This window comes from Podarcis filfolensis, assembly GCF_964270895.1.
Source record: "Podarcis filfolensis genome assembly, chromosome: Z".
Lineage (NCBI taxonomy): Eukaryota > Metazoa > Chordata > Lepidosauria > Squamata > Lacertidae > Podarcis > Podarcis filfolensis.
In genome coordinates, this window is record NC_139617.1 from 8263522 (window position 1) to 8283985 (window position 20464).

The 20464-nt window shown below is 42.5% G+C and overlaps 3 protein-coding genes across 23 annotated transcripts in view; 2 read left to right on the forward strand and 1 right to left on the reverse strand.

Annotated features, from left to right (window-relative positions):
• Positions 1-324: 324 nt before the first annotated feature.
• LOC310754097 (heat shock transcription factor, Y-linked-like) lies at positions 325-5735 on the forward strand. Its single transcript, XM_083595621.1, has 2 exons — positions 325-2025; positions 4862-5735. The coding sequence occupies exons 1-2, from the start codon at positions 1462-1464 to the stop codon at positions 5639-5641; spliced, it is 1344 nt and encodes a 447-aa protein (XP_083451747.1). The 5' UTR covers positions 325-1461; the 3' UTR covers positions 5642-5735.
• A 2413-nt stretch (positions 5736-8148) lies between these two features.
• Positions 8149-18569, reverse strand: EOLA2 (endothelium and lymphocyte associated ASCH domain 2). 7 transcript variants are annotated; one of them, XM_083595679.1, is made up of 3 exons: positions 18446-18569; positions 12015-12301; positions 8149-10759 (listed from the first exon to the last, which is right to left on the reverse strand). In XM_083595679.1, exons 2-3 carry the CDS (start codon positions 12265-12267, stop codon positions 10536-10538), a joined length of 477 nt encoding a protein of 158 aa, XP_083451805.1. In that variant the 5' UTR covers positions 12268-12301; positions 18446-18569; the 3' UTR covers positions 8149-10535. The 7 variants fall into 7 exon arrangements, with proteins under 7 accessions (XP_083451805.1, XP_083451803.1, XP_083451806.1 ...); XM_083595677.1 differs by having other exon boundaries at positions 12015-12386; positions 18446-18560; XM_083595680.1 differs by lacking the exon at positions 18446-18569 and adding an exon at positions 18163-18280.
• Positions 13257-20464, forward strand: part of LOC310754106 (uncharacterized protein) — a gene marked incomplete at its 5' end in the record, with an annotated part of 138910 nt that continues 131702 nt past the window's right edge. For 6 of the 15 annotated variants that reach the window (XM_083595658.1, XM_083595651.1, XM_083595655.1 and 3 more), the window contains one exon: positions 18549-18744. In XM_083595658.1, the coding sequence (XP_083451784.1) occupies positions 18549-18744 (196 nt within the window). Of the gene's footprint in view, positions 13394-18548; positions 18745-20464 lie in introns of those variants that run through there. The other 9 variants (XR_014543611.1, XR_014543612.1, XR_014543613.1 and 6 more) reach the window with 4 other exon arrangements.

The following is a 20464-nucleotide window of genomic DNA, read 5'->3' on the forward strand; positions in this document are numbered from 1 at the left end:
ACATAGGATTCATTTATAAGCCATTTCGTGATGACATGGGCATTTTCTAGATTTACCATTTAGGTTCTAAATGACAACAATAGTAAAAATCAACTTAAGTCCTATTGTGCTCGGTTCAAAAACTGAGCAGAAAGCAAAAACTTAGTGGTTCTGTTCTGTGAACACTTGCAGAAGACTTCTAGCAGGGCAGTGCCACAATTTTTCAAGGGGGCATTAGAATATTCAGATTATAATATCAAAAACATAATGGATAAAGACACAGCCATGTGATGAACACTAGCAGATCTTTAAAAGAGCTTTGTGAAAGAATCTTGACTACATGGAAGAGTTTCCTTGCATTTAGGGTCACTTTTTCATGCTCCATTCTTCAGCTAGGTTGGAAACAGCCATTCCATGTATGGAAGTACACTTTTTAACCCAAGCCATTTTTCTGTTATTGTACAACAAAGTTGCTTGAAATTTGGCATAAAACTTCCTTTGTCTGAAAAAGGAACGGTTTATTTACAATGATAGAAAATTCAGTGCAGGCAGGGCTTGTACTGGAATAGCAAATGAGAAGTTGCTTCCTTCTTATTCACAAGCTTGCCTGGAACAGATTTCCTCTTCACCAGGTGACAAATTTTAAGCACATGTAACCACATTTGCATATTTCTCATAAAGCTATGTATTTAACCAAGGTTCAGTATGCATCTAGTGTTTAACTTTAGTGTATGTATTAGGCAAATAGTATTAGCTGAAGGGAGTGGAGACTTGAAGTAGTGTTTGGCACTCTACACCTAAATTGTTAATGAACTTTTGCTTGTAAATGAGGATGTACAATTACGCTACACAGAACAACAAGGTGGATCTAGCAAGTCAAACATGCTTCCTTTTCTGTAAGAGCAGGAAGGGTGGGTTCTTGGCTTTCTGTTCCTTACTATAAAATTACAGATTGAAATAGCCTAGAATAACTCCAGTTTCTGGGGTTATTATACCCCAATTTTGTTCTGAACTGTGTTACATGCAGTGGTGGTATTGACGCAATTCACTTTTCTTAAGAGAGTGTGCCGTGGGGTTTTTTGTATAGCATTCATGCAACACCTCGAGTAAAACCACCTTTAAGTGCAGGAAATTACACAAACAAATTTTCTTTTTAAAAAAATGGAAGTATGAACTTGCTTGTGCCCTTACTCTTGGAATTAAAGTCCGGTGGGTATGTGATGCTTTTATGGTGCATATTTTAAGGCAAATATTTGATAGGCTTTGTCCTAATTTTCCTTGTTCAGTGAAGATGCATAAATACTGTTCAGTCATTATGAAATCGTTCGCTAGGAAACCAGAGTTCATTTTGTGATGTCACACCTGCACAAGATAGGTCTCATTGTGATGTTCTAGAACTCCCTATTGAAGCTCCCTACAAGCTAGCATCATTTTTAATAGGCCTGCTGCTGCCTTATCAGCATGGTTTGACTAATAGTATAAATGGCTACAGCTGAAAAAAATTACCAGACTGAGAAGAGAGAAATAGACATGGACCTTCCTGCTGCACAGACTCAACACTTTTCAGCTGAAGATGAAATAGTTCATTCTGCAATCTCAATTTCATCTACTCCGTTGCATGATAAAACTGCAGCTGGTGACACAGTCTTGAGGTCTATGATAGAAGAAAATGCTTTTCAGGCTTTGAATGATGGACCCTGGGCAAAAAGACCACGGCTTACTCTCTGTGATGATGGTTCTCTTGAAGACAATGATTTCCTATCCCTCACTTTCCCAAAGAAACTCTGGAAAATTGTTGAAAGTGATCAGTTTAAGTCACTGTGGTGGGATGACGATGGGAATTGTGTAGTGATAGATGAAGAACTTTTTAAAAAGGAGGTTCTAGAGAGGAAAGGACCATTGCGCATTTTTGAAACTGACTGTATGAAAAGCTTCATTCGTCAGCTCAATCTCTATGGCTTTAGCAAGATGAGACAGAATTTTCAAAGGTCTGCCTCCCTTGTCGAATTTTTAGCAGAAGAAAAAGCTGCTTATGCATTTAGCAAGGTAAGACCACGGTGTGGTTTTTAAAAGGTAGACATTGCTCTAAGTTCACAGGTTGCTTACTGTGCAAGATCAGTCATTCTCCAGAAAAGGGAAAAAAGCAACACAGAATGGAAACAGGTACTTAAGAGAATGAGGAAAAATAGTGGATATTGAGCTTCTTCAAGGCCAGGACACAATTGAGTGGACACAACTGAGACAATGTATATAGTGTTAGTAATTAGATTAATCCAGAAAGTCGCTAATGTTTCCCCATTCCCCAAATACAACATAATAATGCCTACTTCAAAGCTTTACCTCCTTTTCTTTTTAAGCTGCTAAACATATTTGAAAAGGAGGGGTTAATTTGTCATGTGAATTAGATAAATTCATTCAACATGGGACTTACAAATCCACTGAAACCTAAGATAATCAGCTAAAAAGCATCCTCTCTATATGCCACTCACAATGAATACAGTTCATTCTGTATCTGCTCTTAATTCTCACAAGCCCTCTTCAAGGCATCTGAGTCATGCTCTGCCAGGCCGCTCATGATTCATTATGGCAGCTTCTCAAAAGCTGACTCCAACTTTTGCTGTGACAAGAGGCTTTTCTGGATAAGTTGGAAAAGTGTACAGTACTTCATATTGTACTTTGCAATTAGGGACTGCAACTTGCACAGAAAAAAAATGGCTGGCTGGCTATTATACATTGCAGTTAGTGTAAGAGCACAACTCTATTTGGTTAGAGCATGGTGCTGATAATAAAAAGGTCATGGGTTTGATCCCCAAGCAGGCCACCTGCTTATTCTTGCATTGCATCTATAATTCTATGATGCCTTTGCAATCCTTAATGTTATATTTCTTAAAGATAGTTTACTTCCCTGAATCTTTGCACTACCTCATTTAAAGATTACTAGGCCATTATTTTCGTTTTTGAAGTCAAATTTGGATGTAGCCAGTCGAGTACCCCTGTAGATGTGAACACTGAGGCACATTAAATATAAACAAAATGAAAGCTAGTTCTGTAAAGGCTCTTGTGATGGGAAGGCATGTTCAAAATCTTAAAATACATAGAATTCCATGAAGAGATGAATGTTGATTACTAAATCAACTAAGCAAAATAATTGAAAGGCCTGGATAAAGGGGGAGGGAAACTTATGTGGTACAATATCCAGAAGAGCTATTCACGCAAATGGAAATTGCTCAGGAATGTCATCGTAAGGTTAGTGCCTGTTCAGTGTGAATAATAAATATAGCAGCAAAACACATTCTGTGTGAGCTTAATGCTGTGCACAGACTGCACAAAACAGCAAATTATTTAGATTGGATAAATGGAAGTTATATCAATGCATTTCAGATCTACATTCTGTCTCTTAAAAGTTAAACACTCCTAAACCATTTATTACAGCATGAAAGATTTACAACAGAATCCTATGGGTGTCTGTTGAGACTTACCCCCCCTTAATTGTGCATAGGATGCAGTTTGTGTACATATCTCTCACTGAAACCAATGGGATATAGAAGCATTTAAATTTTCCTGGACTATGCCCATTGAGTTAAAGAAGGGGGAACAATAATAAATATAAATATGGCATTTATTCAAATTGACAACCAAGCATCCTGAACCTTTCATGATTGGAGAAAGACACTTTTTACCAGTAACCGCCAGTCCTTCTTTCAGGAATGTTCTAGGCACTTCATCTTCAGATAAATTATGATGCTAAAGGTGTCCCTATATGGGCAAACAAAAACCATCTAGTTTTGCAACTGTTTCCCCAAACAGATAAAAAGTTCTTAGTGCAGAAGGCATGTGGGATACGTGACTAGGGGTTTTCTATTATGCTTCTGTCTAGTATAAAGACTCCAATTTAGTTGCAAACAAACAAAATGGTTTATTTGCTACAGCAACCAACTAATATGTGCACTTGTTCAAGAATTCTATGAAGTGGTGGCTGGTGCTCATTGGAATGTGGTAGGGTGGGAAGCAGGGAGACTAACGGTAAGTGGAGTCAGAGCCAACTATTCCTAGTTTTGTTCCCATCTTCCTCCCTGCTGAGTTCTGCAAGGACAACATTGACACTAAGAAGGAGAAAACTGACAGGCAGTGCTACTCCCTGGGCTGGTGGGGGAGGACAGAGGACAGAGTAGAGTTAGTAGGGCCATGCCTATTACCCCTAATGGGGAAACAGGCCACAGATTCCCTATGACACTAATCCCTAGCATCCTAGCATCCTACTTTGGGGGCAGGACCCTAATCTGAAAAACCTATTAAAAAATTAAAAAATTGTCCAAGAGCACCCTAGAGACCAACTACGTTTTTCTGGGTATAAGCTTTTGTGTGCATGCAAACTTAGTTGGTCTCTAAGGTGCTACTGGACATTTTTTTATATATATTTCGACTGCGTCAGACTAACACGGCTACCTACCTGAATCTGAAAAACCTATATTCTGGATTTAAAGTCTAGATTCTTCAGAACAATACATCTACTCCCTTTGTAGTTTCTGAGCTCCTAGTACATTTAACAAGATCTGTACTCAAGTTTTGAAAATATATCACTTAGCTACTGTTTCCTTTTATTAAGCCTCCCAAAGGCATTATGCTGACAACATGTGCGCCACCAAATTCCTTCCTCCCACTTTGTAGCAAACTCTATGCCAGTTTCCACCAACTCAGTTCATAATTATAAGATTACAGAACTGAATCAATAGAGATGTAGGATGTAAAATCCCACAATTCAGAGCCATTGTGTGAAAATTGAAACATACGCAATGGAGACTGTCATTTTGCATTGCTTCGCTGTTGCATTTCTCTTTGAAACCTTATGTTAACTCCATCCCTTCCTCTGTTTTTATTCTAGTTACAGTTCTACCACAACCCAAATTTTAAGAGAGGCTGTCCTCACCTTCTTGCAAGGTGCAAGAGAAGAGTTGGGATCAAAAACACACCACCCATTGCTTTCTCCTTAGATGAGGACTTCAGTGAAAGCTGCTTGAAGAGCAGGTCAAGAAGCCCAGAAGGTCAAACTACTCTGGGTCCTGCTACTAGGGAAAGTAACTTCCTTGCAGCTTCCCCAAAGGACAAAATGCACAAAGCTGGACTCCGAAAACCTACTATGCCGAAGGGCCTTGCTGGAGCAGCAGCCCGGCTGAGAAGTGGATACGCTGCTTCCCCTCCAACCCCTTTGAGGTCCTCTGACCAGGCAGCCCCGGAGGACAATGACAACAAAGTGAACCAGCTAGCTCCTTTCCATTTGCCCCAGCACACCAATCATGCTCGAGTCAACACACATGAGATTGACTCGACCACCACCACATCTGCTACCTCTTTGTATCATGTCATACCTCCTGTACCCAACAGCCCCTTTGCACCGGTGATGGGGTTGCCAGCCTTTCCAACCATGTACCCAGACTTATCAGCCATGCAGGCTCATTGGGCCAGTTTACTCCCGTTCTGTAACCCATGGTTTTCCATGCCCATGATAGCAGCGGCTTCTGCCATTTCCATGTCAAGATCTTCCCATCATCATCGAACTCCTTCATACCACCATTGCCCTAATTGCAACTGTGCTTCAAATGCTACTTCTGCTTCCAAAGGAATTGGACCCAAAGCGGCAGACTACAGTGGTTACCATCGATGAAACAGAGGGCAGACTGGAAAACCCCCACCCCTTTTTAAAATAGAGAAAATCAGAATGACGTGGACTGAAGAATAAAACCTCTTTCTTTCCTTTCCTCCTGTCTTGTCTACCTAGGTTAACTGTTTGTATTTCATCATAGAGGGATTAGGAGTAACTTGCTTCCTACAATGGTCTAGTTGTGTGAAGTGTAGACTTTAAAAGGGGAATGGTAGGATAACAGTAAATTTTATTTGGGTTGCCAGCTTTCTGCTGTTCCTGCAGATGAAAACTGTAATTGCACACTTACTTGGGAGTTTTCTCTGTCATCCAATGGGAGTATTTTGAAGCAAGTGGATTGCCACCAGAAGGAATGCATTAGCTGAACTATACAGCCCAAGCAAAATAGGAACACCTCATGCTTTATGATGGCATGAGAAAACATGTGGCCAAGATGGTTTTGAAAACTAGTTTGAAGTTCTAAAAATGAGTGAGTAGCACTATAACCTAAGAAGGAATGACTTTGCCAGGTATACTTAACACACACTCTTATTTCGGGAGAGGGCAGATTTTGATGGAGACACTTGAATTATCTCTCATTCAATACTGTCCTTTGTAAACCTTTCACATGTTTTGTTTGATATGCAATCAAAAACAAAAAAGGATAAGTTTGCAATAAGCATCTTCGACACCAAAATAAAGTACACTGAGAGTTCAGCAGAGTCAATGATAACTGCTACAAAAGCAGCAGAGCAGAAGAACAGGCGTTGGCCTCATTGACATGTTAGATGACATGTTGCATTAAATAATACGATACGAGGGGTGGGGTGGGGGAGAAGTGTGTTAATTCTAGTTAACAGTCAAAAGGCGTGGTCTGGTGTGTATTAAAATAGCTGCTATGTGAGCATGTTATATGTGGGGTGGCCTCTGAAGATGGTTTGGAAGCTTCAACTGGTGCAGAATTCAGCCACCAGGTTACTCACCAGGACAAGACAGTTTGAGCATGTAACACCAGTCCTGGCCTGACTGCACCGGCTGCCAATTAGTTTCCTGGCCCAATTCAAAGTGCTGGTTTTGACCTACAAAGCCCTCAATGGCTCAGGACCACAATACCTCAAGGACCGCCTCTTTCCACATGAACCTACCCAGACCCTGAGATCATCTTCTGAGGCCTTTCTTTGCGTGCCTCCTCCATGAGAAGTCTGGAGGGTGGCAACACAAATATGAGCTTTTTCTCCAGTGGCTCCCCACTTGTGGAATAGTCTCCCCAGAGAGGCTCGCCTGGCACCTTCATTACATATCTTTAAGCAGCAGGTGAAAATGTTTCTCTTTAAGCAGGCCTTTGGCTAAGGCCTTTTAAATTGTCTGTGGGGTGTGCGTTTTTGTTTACTATGTTACTTTTTTGTTTCTATATTGTAAACTACTTTGCGATCTTCAGATGAAGGATGGTATAGAAATTTAATTAATCATCTCCAAAAGGAGAAACCATGGGACAATGTTATTGGCTACTTAAACCTGTGAAGGACGTCAGTGCCAGTAGCTGAAGAAACTCCTTTACATTTGGTATGTCAAGTCCAACTTTTAAAACTTCATTTATTATTACCCACTATTGCATTTATTTATATTTATTTATTTTTATATTTATTTATATTTATATTTATTTATATTTATTTATATTTATATTTATTTATATTTATTTATATATTTATATTTATATTTACATTTATTTATATTTATAGTTTGCTCATTTCAGTTTGTCATGTTTGTATTGCAGTTAAACAGGTCAGCACCTGCAATGCTGAGAAGCTCTATTATGAAGGGATCAAAGACAGGATAGTTAGAATCTTTAAAGGGTTTGAGTTTAGCGTGCCGTTCCTGTACCTGTTGAAGGAATTTGAAATTTGCTCTCCACCTTCTTTTTTGTTAAATGGCGCTAGAATAAATATGCATCCAAGCAAATAGTAAAGGAACACATCATATATGGGCCTTCTTCTCTCATCCCCAACCTAAGCAAATATTTAGCATGAGAAGCCAGATCTGACATTGAATAACCAATGATCGGATTTTATAAAAAGCCAGGGAAGTTGCCACATTCACTGATGCACAGTTGACATGTTAAGGTCACAAAAGATGTGAAAGAAACCATTGTGGTAGTTTTCAGCTAGCTTTAAAGTGCCATTTTGCTTTACAGTGAAAGCCTCATGTTTGTTACTTAATTATTTCATGTGTTTATTTTGTATATTTTTAAAATATATGCTCTTTTTAAAATCTAGGACAGTGTGCAGATACTCAATGAAACAGACCCCCCCAAAAAAGATCCTAATATAATGCAATAATAAATAATATATTGTGTGTTCATTATGAGGTTTGACATTCATCTATAAACTGCTTCAGATTTCTGTCATGGCACCAGCTTCTGTTATGAGATCTAGATTCTAGACAATTGGGCAAATACATGTCTGGAAGAACAACAACAAATGTTTTGAAATAAAAACCAGTGTTTCTAATAATCCTACTTTCATATACGGTACTGTATTGAAATGTAGCTACTGTTTTTATTGTGGAGTATTTCAGAAGTACTGGTACACTGGATGCCACATTACATCAAAATTACAATAATAGCAAGTAAATTACATAGTAATATTAAAGCATAGATAATAATTTGTCATATTCTAAAAGAGCAGTTGGACATCTACCTGTAGATGTAACAAGCTTTTAAGATGTCCAGAATTACTCAGAAAGAAGGAAAGAATGGATATAATCACTTTTTGAAATACTTTGCTTGCCAGGGCTCACTTCAGGGCTGGCCCACCCATGAAGCAAAGTGAGGCAACTGCCTTAGGCAGCAGGATTCACAGGGCAGCAGATACTGATGTCTATCTTCAATCACGCTTTCTTTTCTGGTGGGGAGGGAAGGCGCCATTTTGTGGTTCGCCTCAGGTGCCAAAATGTAGTTCTCTGGGCTGGGAGCTGCAGAGTCTCATAGCTCATTTTGCAGAGGAAAACAATGTGGGTGAGCGTCAGTAAACGAGGGGAATTAAGAGAGCTGAGTGGGGAGTGCTCGTGTAATCTCACTGTATACAAGTTGTACAAGTGACAATAAAGTATTTCAATTTCAATTAATAGGGGAGTTTTAAAAATGGTGCAATCCATGTGAATCTTAACTAGCTGTCATAACTCATAAATGCTTTTTACATAGATGATTTTATATGTGCACACTAAAAATGCAATGGCCCAAAGAAAATTCAGAATGCTAAAAAATCTCACTTTATACCTCTGAGAGGCCCAAGTGACCTGCCAAACATTCTTAGAATAAAACATCACATTGAACTCCGGTATGGGAAGCAGAAATACCTTTACATCCCTATGGTGCCAAGGTCATTGAGGTGGCATTTCCTGTCCTCATCCTTAGTCTTGGTCAACATAGCAGAGCCCACCACTGACCTATGGGGAAAGGGAGTGTGGCTGAGCAGCATAATAAAACAAAGGATGGTGAACCTTTGGCACTGTAGATGTTGCTGGACTCCAGTTCCCATCTGCACCAGCCAGGATGACTCCTGGCCAGGTGTGATGGGAACTCTACCCCAGGAACAACTGGAGTGTTATCAGTTACCCACCCCTGATCTAAAGAAAAGTAGACCACATCCTCCTTAGCAGGTTTAATAAACATCCATAGCATTTCTAAGTACAGTGGTACCTCGGGTTAAGTACTTAATTCGTTCCGGAGGTCCGTTCTTAACGTGAAACTTTTCTTAACCTGAAGCACCACTTTAGCTAATGGGGCCTCCAGCTGCTGCTGCGCTGCTGCTGTGCAATTTCTGTTCTCAAAGTTCTTAACCTGAGGTACTATTTCTGGGTTAGCAGAGTCTGTAACCTGAAGCGTATGTAACCTGAGGTACCACTGTAACAGGATTCATTTCTATAGAAGCATAGTACTGTGTACAGCATTACATCCACAAATAGCACAAAGGGCATAGGAAGCTGAAAGGGCAGTTGCAAAGTAGTGAGGAAGACTCTGAATGGAGCATTTAAATGAGTTTACTAAAAAGGGGTGGAGGGCATGGATTAGCCATTTGTGATGAGACCATAGACCCAATAGGAGCAGAGGAATCAAGAGTGAAAGCTCTGGGGGAGGGAGTGGGATTAACTGATGATCTGTTTATTTCACTTAATTAAGAAAAAGTGTTTAATATTCCATAATGTGCATGTAAATGATGATGATTAATATTTATTTATACTCCTCTTTCCCCCCCTGATGGAACTTAAGGTGGTTTACAGATAAAAACAAGAACCACTAAAAACAGGAAAATCAATTATTAAACTACAATTAAACAATGATAGAATTAAAACTACATACGTATTTAAGACCTGTTTGAAACATGCCAATAATTACAGAAAAACGGCATGGCACCAGCCCTTTCATTAAAAGCAGTCAGTTTCTCAAAGCCTGTTGGAACAAAAACATCTTTCATCTGTTGGCAGAAGGACAACAAGGAGGGAGCCAGTCTAGCTTCTCTAGGAAGTGAGTTCCAAAGTCTGGGAGCAGCCACCAAGAAGGCCCTCCACCACATCCCCTCCTGTGCATGCCTGTGAAGGTGGCAGAACAAAGAGAAAGGCCTCCCATGAAGATCTCAACATCTGGGCAGGTTTGTGTGGGCGGATACGGTCTTTCAGATAGCTTGGACCTAAGATGGATAATTCACAATAATCCACATCGAAGAAGCTTAATCAAAGCATACTTTTACTGGTGACCCCAACTATTCCATTAATGTTCTCCATTTGCAAGAGTGATAACACCAAGGTATAAGGCACTTGCTCACTTTATAATAGTGCTCTACATTAAGGTCAGTAGAAGAAAATGATTCCACTTCAGTAGCTTGGAAAGTGTAGAGTTAAGGGACCATAAAGAAAAAAATCTTCAGGAGTAGTCCAAAGAAGGAATCAATTCCTCTGGGATGTCCACCTGCCAGACATCTTTGCGTCCTCGTGTAGGAATAGGTTCCAACAACCATCTGGGGTTTGAAATAACTGTCAGGTATTTCTGCTCCAGGCCTGAGAGGATGGCTTTATTTTCTAGTACCAAAATGTCTTCAGGAGGCAAGAGTTCTGGGCACTGTGATGTCTTCCCAATGTCAATTAGTCCTGTATTTAAAACACAAATCTTGCTATAATTTTCTTCCTAAAAAAAATGAAATTACTGGCCTATTTATTTTTATTTGCAGGACTTTATCCTGCCCTTCAGTTTGAAGCATTTGGGGCAGTTTACAGAATGTAATAAAATACAGTAATAAGACAAAGAAGAATACAATGCTTAATGACAGCATCAAACTTTAAAAAGTCAGGAGATAAAAGAGATTAAAAAGATCTGGGTGGGCAGACTTCTCCTGGAATCTAAACAGTGTGGACACCACATGAGCCTTCGCAAGGAACAAACTCCATAAATGGAACCCTACAGCTGGAAAAGTTGCTTGCTCTCACAATAAGTAGATACCCAATAGGCTAACAGATGGGGGAATTGGTATTTGTGGTATAGTTCCAGCTCTCTCACGCATTTTCCCTTGCTTTGCGACATTCCCCCAGTGCTTCCTTTCCCCTCTTTAACCTATTTACTAGTCTGTATGAGAGTATAGAAACCATTGGTCCTCTTTGTATCCTGCTACAAATGGTGCTTCCAGCCAGAGCCTTTGTAGTAAGCTTAGTAGTCATGGGATAAGGGAGTGGGTCCTATGGTGGATCAGTAACTACCGGTAGTTAAAGAACAGGAAGCACAGAGTAGTAGGAATAAATAGGTAGTCCTCACAATAGAGGGAGGCAGTGTGCTATGGGACCAGTGCCTTTTTAAACTTGTTCATAAATGATCAGGAGTTAGGTGTAAGCAACAGAATGGCAAAGTTTCCTAATGACACCAATAAAGCTAAATTTGTTCCAGTTTCTCTGCCCTTCCCCTTGTTCTGTGCAGGATATACTTTCCCAAACGTACTTTCACCATCCTCATGATAGAATATGAGCAGATTCTTTAGACTGGGGTGGGCAGAAGTAAAATAATAATAATAATAATAATAATAATAATAATAATAATAATAATAATACAGTGGTACCTCTAGATACGAACAGGATCTGTTCCGGAGCCCCGTTTGCATCTAGAAGCAAATGTAACTAGCGATGGCATGTCTGCGCACGCGCGCTTCCTCGCATGCGCGTGACGTCATTTTGAGTGTCTGCACATGCGCAAGCGGTGAAACCCGGAAGTAACGCACTCCGTTACTTCCAGGTTGCCGTGGAGTGCAACTCGAATGCACTCAACTCGAAGCGTATTCAACCCGAGGTATGACTGTACTCTACAAAGTCAGCATTTCATGTCTACTGGAAGTTTAAAAGTTGAGCCACTGTCACTTACCTGCCACAACACCTCTTCCAAACCTTTCACCTGCATCCAATAGCTCTTCAATTTGAGTCACTGTCATCCCAAGCCTGTTTGTGAGGATGTCTTTCCAGGCTTTGTCGTCCCAGTCTTTAAAAGCAATGTGGACAGCAATGGTACAGGACTCGTACTGGGCCAGCAATGGTCGCCAACGGGTCTCTATTGTTTTTATTTCATTTAAAACCAACCCAGCATAAGGTTGCCGGAAGGAAAGGCAGGGAAACTTCATTCTTCTTTACTTCTTTAGTCCTTTCTTGCATCACCTTTATTTCCAAACAAACAATTTAAAACCAGAATGAGGAACACATATTCTCTCTCGGCAAGTGTTCAGGAATTGCATGAATCTGCCTGCCAAATTCCAAAAATGAGGGGTGCTCAAAAGCTGCAACATGACTTGGGAATTCAAAAGATATTTCAGTTGAACTAATATAATTTAGTTTTGTAAGTAAAATGTATGAAAATTGTTTGGAAAACATTAAAAATGATTGCTAAATATTTGCAGTTATATTATGTAGTAATATAATTATTATTAAGAACTACCTGACTTTTCAGAAGGTGAAATTGAAATTATTCGGTTTCTGAAAGCAGTTTATGGGCTTCTTCCTCCATTGTAGGTTTACCAAGTGAAATGCTGTCTAAATCACAAAAATAACAGTGCATTTGGACTCCTCACTCCCAAAAACATGTTTTCAAGACCTCTTCTCACTGAGGACATTTGCTAAAGCTGTGTCTCACCTGCTAAAATGGCGTGCCCTAAGCGACGCCACAGAGATCTTCAACTACCACATGAATCTCCTTCTTCTTATTTTACACAGCACAGTATTTCAAATAGCTGTCATTCCAGCCCACCTTGGCTTGCGAAGCAGACCCTTTGCTGACCATTTTAGTCCCATGTGCACAGAAGTGCGGGGGGCAGGAGGCTGGCGTCCAAAATGCATGCCTAAAGGTTTAATCGCAAGAGCTGCAGAACCCTGTGATGTCATACACCCTGCGGCAGTTGGGCAGTTGGAACCGTTACGGCAGTTACATCTTAGCAGTTAGAGCAGCAGGTTATGTTCTGTTGTGCCGCCTCAGAGTCGGTTAGTCTGTGACACTTTAATCTACGAAAGACGTAGCTGTCAACTTTCAGATTTGAAAATAAGGGATCAGCAGCCTCGAAAATAAGGGATCAGCAGCCTCACCTGTCCCGGGGACAGTCTACGGGATATCTAACAATCCGGGATAGCAGTGGGAAGTGGCGCTGGAATAAGGGGATTTCCCGCAAAAAAAGGGAAGGTTGACAGCTATGGAAAGACCGTGTTAGCAATTCAGGAAACATCCACTGTATGCATCACCTATTTAACCTGCAGCTGCAAGTATGCTAAGTAAAAGTCAGGTGTTGTTTTAAACTTTATTTGTGTGTGTGTGTGTGTGTGTGTGTGTGTAACTTTTCTTCTTTTACAATTTAGAATACTGCTTTAAATATTCTTAAAATACATTCCCTTCTTCTCTTTCCATGGTTCATTTTGCATATCATAAATCCCTGCTTTTTTATTTTTACAAAAACTAAACCATTCAGTATTCCATTATTCAAAACTTATTTACATCGCTGAATTTATCTTAATGCTGCTAACGTTTTCAAGTGTACACAATTCCCCCCCAATATATTCAATAAACGTTTCCCGATCTTCTCTAAACGTATGTTCTTCTTGTTCTCTTATTCTATATGTTAAATCTGTGAGCTGTGCATATTCCGTCAACTTAAGATGCCACTCTTCCTTTAGTTGGGACCTCGCTCGTTTTCCATTTTGGAGCTAACAAACACAGGCTGCAGTAATGGCATACATAAATAACCTTTTTTTGACACTTGGGAAGTTGATGTACACTTTTAAAGGAGGAGGTTTTGCGTAGTTTCTACAGGAGGAAAAACAGAACTAATCAAAGGGTCAAGCAGCCCAGGGCTACTACTATGCAATTTGGGAACTAAAACTAATCCCCACAAAGAGGAGGTTTAAGAGAGGATGCTTCCTAGGGAGCAGTTCCCATGGCATGCAGCAGGATCTTTCCTTTCTCTCTCTCTGAGTGACGCCTCCTCCTAAGCCCATGCTGTACTTGCCTTCGCCACCCTCCACACCTCCTCCACCTTTTAACACCAGAGTGTGAGTTGCCTGTTACAGAAAGGGACTAAACCTCACCTGGCTAACCCATGGCTTTTCCTTGCAGCAATGTGCAGGGCTAGGAGGGAGGGAGTCGCCGTAAAGGGAAGGGAGGAAGTGGGGTTCCCAAGGGTCATCTAGCCCAACCCCCTGCAGTGCAGGAAGCAGTTAATGAATTATGGAATCACGGAGTTGAAAGGGGTCCTGATGGGTCATCTAGCCCAGAGGTGTAGCAAGGTCAGATGGTACCCAGTGCAGAATTTTTTTTGTCACCCCCGCCCAGTGGAACTGGCCCAGTCTCCAAAGGCACCTTTGCGCCTTGCCAGCAATATCCGGGCGCATCCAGCGCTTTGCCCGCCTGTCTGGGCTGGGTGGTTGGGCTGGTTCTGGAGGGGAAAGCGAGCTCCCTACGTAGCGCCTAGGCTGCTAGAGGTCCCTGATTTCCAAAAAGCCACAGGGGCAAGGGCGGGGGGGGGGGGTTGTCCAATGGCAACAGCACCTGCCAACCTTAAATGAGAAGACCATGTTTTTAACCCCCAGATATCTCATGGTAATATGTGGGAATTTTTCTTGGCATGAACTGTAAGAATCTGATTTGATATTTTAAGCAATGTAGTTAATGTGTTGTTTGTTATGTTTTACGTGTGATGTGCAACTTGAAAATGAATAAAAATATTGTTAAAAAAGAAGATCACGTCTATATCTATAGCTATAAATGTAGTGGTTTTCTATCTAACTACATATATTAATTAATATAGCAAATTAAGGCTGATTATGTTATCACTAATTACTTTTGTTGTGAATGATCATTGTGTTTTTGTTGCATACTTTAAACTCAACCACTTAAGAGATTTTCTTTACAATTAATTGGCATGCAAATGCTGTTGAATAAATGCATAATAATCTCAGTCTATATTTAAAACATCCCACAGTCATTTTACTCCAATGTATAAAACATTTTGAATATTAGTATTGCTACCTATATGACTTATTAGTCACTTACTACAAAAAATCTCTAAACAACTTATAAAAAAGGCACAAAGGTGTAGCACAAAACCGTAACAATACAATTCAGTAACACTATTTCAATAATCCATAAAGAGACCCAGCTGAACCCCCTCCCTGCGGAATATTTCATCAAATAGGCCATTATCAAGCTAATCATAATCCATCAAGTTTTAGTTTAGCGTCAGAAAGATGGCTTAGCGTTTATGATGGTGCCATATGGACCCCTAAATAAATTTGTTAAAGTGGTCCTGGATTCTTCATTCTTTTAGCAGCTTCAGGAGTTTTAATAAGACATTAGTACTAATACTGGGTTTTGCTTCTGAATAATCACACATAGAATCACATTCTACACCTAACTATTTTAACGCCTGCAAAACAGAACCTTTTCCAATAAAGCCCAGCAATGGTATTTTTTATAAGATGCTACTGTTTCTTTTTATTTTTAATGGTTGTAATTTTAAAATTGCTTTTAACACTGTATTTTAAATGGCTGCAACCCAGCCCAGGGCCTTAGAACGAAGGGTAGTTAACAAATAATAATAATAATAATAATAATAATAATAATAATAATAAATAGAAATGGAGACGGGGTAAACTTGGTGCTCGGGTTTCCGAAAGAAACGTATTGTGGGTGCCTTCAAGCGACTTCCGATTTGCCCGGCCTCCTCACCTAGGGGTTAGCCCTCCTCCCTGAATCTTGATGTGCCAGGACTGGCTGTAGTTACTGAAGAAAAAGTGCTGTCTGCATGTGCTCAGGAGCACTCTTGCTTGCAATATTTTCATGAGTCCGAGATGAAGCTGGGCAGAGGGAGAGGGAAATCACACAAAGAGGGACGGCCCTTTATTTTATTTTTTTACTTTTTACATTTATACACCACCTCCTGCAAGGTCACAGTGGCCTGTATGGCTCTCCCCACCCACTCACAACAACAACCTTCCAAGGTTGACTGAGAGACTGGTCCAAGGTCACCCAGGCAGCTTGATGGCTGAGTGGGGATTCGAACCCTGGTTCTCCCAGGTCCTAGCCTGACTTCTAATTCCTCTTCCCCTTCCCTCGCTCCTCTGAGGAATCCCAGCAAGAGGCCAGCATCCTGTTTTCTCACCTCTGGGGAGCCCACAAGCAGAGCATTGGTGGAGGGGGGGGGGATGAAGCAGGTGCCCCTGCTGGACTTTGTCCTCCACTCCAAAATAGCTGTCCAGAGAACACCAGTAGTATCCTGAACACTACTTTTTATTAAATAAAAGTATTTTAAGCTCATGACCTGCTGTCACTTCCTCCCTGGCCATGACTCCTCACTGCTTTCCATTTGCAATTTTTTTCTTTGTTTTTAGAGCTTTCTCTGCCCTGCCATTTATTTCTCCCTGTGTTTTTCCTCCTCTGCACGTGCATCAACTCCTCCGATCGCTGTTTCAGGAGCTCCGACAAAACCTTTCCTTTTGCCCCCTCCCCAGCTCAGCTCCCGTCAGACCTGAAACCCTGTTTCAGCTAGGAAGTTGCAAGCAATTTAAAGACCAGTTTTTTTAAAAAACAAGGGGGGGGGGAGTGTCACAGAAACGAGCTGTGCTTTTAAGTTCTCCATAAATTATCCGGGAAATTCTAAAGCTTGCCCACTTTTTTGTGGCTTCTGAAGTTGACCCTAATAAAGGTTATTACCCAACTGTGGAGCTTGGAATATTCTTCCTATAGACATAGCTATGGTTTGCTTTTTATAATATGCATCTTTCTGCAGGAATATTTACTTTTGGTTGGTTGGTTGAAGGGGGACACTGGGGTGCTGTTTCTCTTTTTTAAAAGAAATGTTATAAGATCTGGTACCACAAAGCCATCACAAGGCACTAGCCAAAAGCAGTTTTACTAAAGGGATGGGCGCTTGTGCTTTTGACAGCAGCAGCACAATACGAAATTTAGGTGAAGCACGTACAGGCTGGGGAACCTCCGCCTCCACCTGGTTGTTTTTTGTGTGTGGTTGTTGTCATTGTGCACTTGGTAAAGGTGCACTAAGTTCTCTTTAAGGAAAAGAGGAGAAAGCTGTCTATCCTGGCTCTTCCTTTTAAATTGGGGACTATTATCAGCGCAGCCCCAAGCAATGTTTACTCAGCAAGTAAATCCAACAAACTTCAACTGGGTTTACTCGCGGGGAAGTGTGCATAAGCTTGCAGCCTGGCTCCTCCAACCCTCTCCTCTAGTGCGAAGGCTGAGGAGAGGAAAGAGGAGCCGAAAACACAGCGCAAGGGAAGTGAAGCTCCTAGGACTAACTCTTTACTTCTCTTATTTCCGTGTTTTTGCTCTCCCGCATGCGCGGGACTCAATCTCTTCAGACCGTACCATTAGCAGATCATGGTGCGGGAGATGCCCGCTCTTTCCCCAGCCACTATTGAGCTTATTCGCCCCATGAAGCTTTCTGCTTTAAAGCTGTGGTAACACTGACTAGCCTTTGCTTCAGTTCCTCGTTTTGGCTTTGGTCTCCCCACCCATTTCCGGACGTTGGTACACTCCTCTCCCAGCAGATCCTGTGGCTGGGCAAGACCACCTCACTTGCCCCATGGGGAGTCGCGGGTGGGAGCGGGGCCGAATCATAGCTGTCAAGCTTTCCCTTTTTTAAAGGGAAATTTCCTTATTCCGAATAGGATTCCTCGCAAGAAAAGGGGAAAGTTGACAGCTATGGGCCGAATGTGGACCACCCCCCTTTTCAGGCTAAAGGAGAGTGAGATTCGGCGCCCCCACCCCCAAGCCTACAGCGAGCCGAGGGAAGGGGGAGAGCGGCAGCAGCCGCTTTGCCACTCTCTGGGTTTGGGGGAGTCGCGGGCGGTGGGGGGCCCGCGCCAAATGGTAGCCCCCTTCAGCCTGGCACCTGCTGCGGGCCGCACCTCCGTTGCTACGCCCCTGATCTAGCCCAACCCCCTGCGATGCAGGAATCGCAGCAGAGGGTCACCCAATCTCTGTTTTGAAACCTCCCGAGGGAGTCTAGCTTCCCGCTTACCTAGCAGATGTACTGCTTGCTGATGTACTTCTTGCCCCCGGTGCGATCACTGGCTATCCCCACCCCTCCGAACCAGGCCGAAATCCTGAGGCAGGGAGTTCCGCGAGACAGCTCACCCTCCTCCGACCGAGGGCGCTGAAGCTCTCCCCACCCCCCGTCCCCAATGATGGCGTCTATTGCTGTACCTTCACGCGCTCCCCCCCTCGCCCGCTAAGGTTGGAGGCCGGCCGAAGCCGCGGCCTCTCTGCCGCCCCCTATCCTGCTTTCCGCGCACCACCCTCACCTCCCGCCGCGGCAATGCTCGGCTCCGCCGTTCCCCAGGCTGCGAAGAGCGCAGTTTATTCATACGATGCTCGCCTCCCTCCTTTCCTACACGGGGTCGCCTCATGAGATGGAAATCATGGCGCCGGAAGCGGGGGGAGCGGGGGGTCTCTTTCCCCTGCCGCTTCGCCTCGGAGGAAATAGCGAGCAGCGCCTGCAGGGAAGAGTTTTATTTAGCAGCTTCGCTTCGCTTTAATCGGCCAAGGCGGCGTGCGAAGGCGTATTCCCCCTCTACGTCTGTCCTCACAACTGCCCTGCGAGGTAGGCCAGGTTGAGAGATTTTGTCGTCTTCATTCCCTGCCGTGTAGTTATCTCTTCAGACGGCCGTAGCGCCGCGACAGTTTGGTCGTGCATCCACAGCATGACAACCCCCTTCCAGAGGGATACGGATTTTAAACAGTGTGTGGGTTTATTTCACTGTCATATATCTCATCTAGACATAGTGCAAGTTGCTGAAATGTGACCTAGTTGTAGAGTTCTTTCTTACAACGATTAGTGATAACGTTGTTGATTATTATTATTATTAGTATTTATATAATGTAGGAATGAATAACCCCTGGCACAGGTCTGATGCCCCACTCCCAGGATTTTTTTTTATGCACCCCATAAGATAAGACCCCACAGATCTTGGTGGCAAATATATTGCACCAGGTTGGGCAGATTTAAACCTCTCCACCAAGCCCAGCACCCCAATGTAAGTCCATGATCATCAGACTGATCATTTGATGGCCAGGATGAAGTAACAACCCTTCACTTGGGTAAGCTGAGGAGCTGTGTAAGAGTGTTAAATGGCAACACCCAACCAACATGAGAAAAATGGAGGTTTGGCCAAGGGTGAATGCGGTAATCATATGTGTGTGTTTGTAGATACATATTTCTAATAATCAGGTAGACAGATAAGAGTTAGGGCAGACAAAGCAAAGTACTTTCCACAACACATTGAAATTCAACTTTGAAATTCACTACCACAAGATGTAGTGATGGATTTGACAAGGGGATTAGAAAAATTCATGGAGGATAAGGCTACTAGCCACAATGGCTGCCTCCACTGATGGAGACAATATGCCTCAGAATACCGATGACTAGTAATCACAAGCAGGAAAAGTGCTGACTATTGCATTCAGGTTCTGCTTGTGGGTTTCCCATAGGCACCTTGGCAGCCACTGTGAACCGAATGCTGGACTAGATGGGCCAAGGGCCTGATCCAGCCAGGACTTATGTTTTTTTATATACATGTTTTTATTCCTTTTTAGGTCAACAGAATTATACAACCAACAAAGAACATTACAACATATTAGTCGACACAACATGCTACAAGAATAAAAGTTATGAATGTTCCATATGTCTGTATTGGCTTAATTCAAGAAACCATTCTACAAGCTTAAATGAGAGTGTGGTGGTGATCTTTTGTGGTCTTCTGTTTTCACCTAGTCTAGAAACGGTTACCAAGTGCTGTAAAATACGTTCCCGGTTCCCAGGGACAGTCCCCGGATTTGCAAATCTGTACCCAGACAAATTCCATCCCGGGAGTGTCCCAAGATTTGCAAATATGTCCCCAGGAAACGTGGCAGTGGCAGCCTCAGCAGCCCGGAGCCAGCCTGGTAGCGCAGTTGGCTCTGGCTGGCTTCAGGAGCTGCTCGCTGCCTCTGCCACTGCCAAAGGGGAACCAGCGATGTCCGGCAGTACAGATCTCCTTCCCCCTTTGTTTTGACAGATTGGGGGAGGCTTGGGAGTCACAGGCGGGCGGGCGGGCGGGTGTTGCCCAGGAGGGGTGCAAGGCGCATGGTTTCTCTGCCAGGCAAGGTGCAAAGCCCTTTTTTTGCACCCTGTGAAACATAAATGTGTGGAGTTTTTTAAAAAAAACTGGGCAACAGCCGCCGGCCTGTGACTCCTGAGCCTCCCCTGATCAGTCAAAACAAAGGAGGAAGGGGGCAGGAGATCAGGGAAGGCTCGGGAGTCACGGGCGGGCAGCGCTCTGTTG

Coding starts and splice junctions, on each gene's coding strand:
- LOC310754097 (XM_083595621.1), top strand. CDS start 1,462: ATGGCTACAGCTGAAAAAAATTACCAGACTGAGAAGAGAGAAATAGAC. Junction 2,026..4,861: donor CTGCTTATGCATTTAGCAAG/GTAAGACCACGG, acceptor TTTTTATTCTAG/TTACAGTTCTACCACAACCC.
- EOLA2 (XM_083595679.1), bottom strand. CDS start 12,267: ATGAAGTTTCCCTGCCTTTCCTTCCGGCAACCTTATGCTGGGTTGGTT. Junction 10,760..12,014: donor TGGAAGAGGTGTTGTGGCAG/GTAAGTGACAGT, acceptor TTTTAAATACAG/GACTAATTGACATTGGGAAG.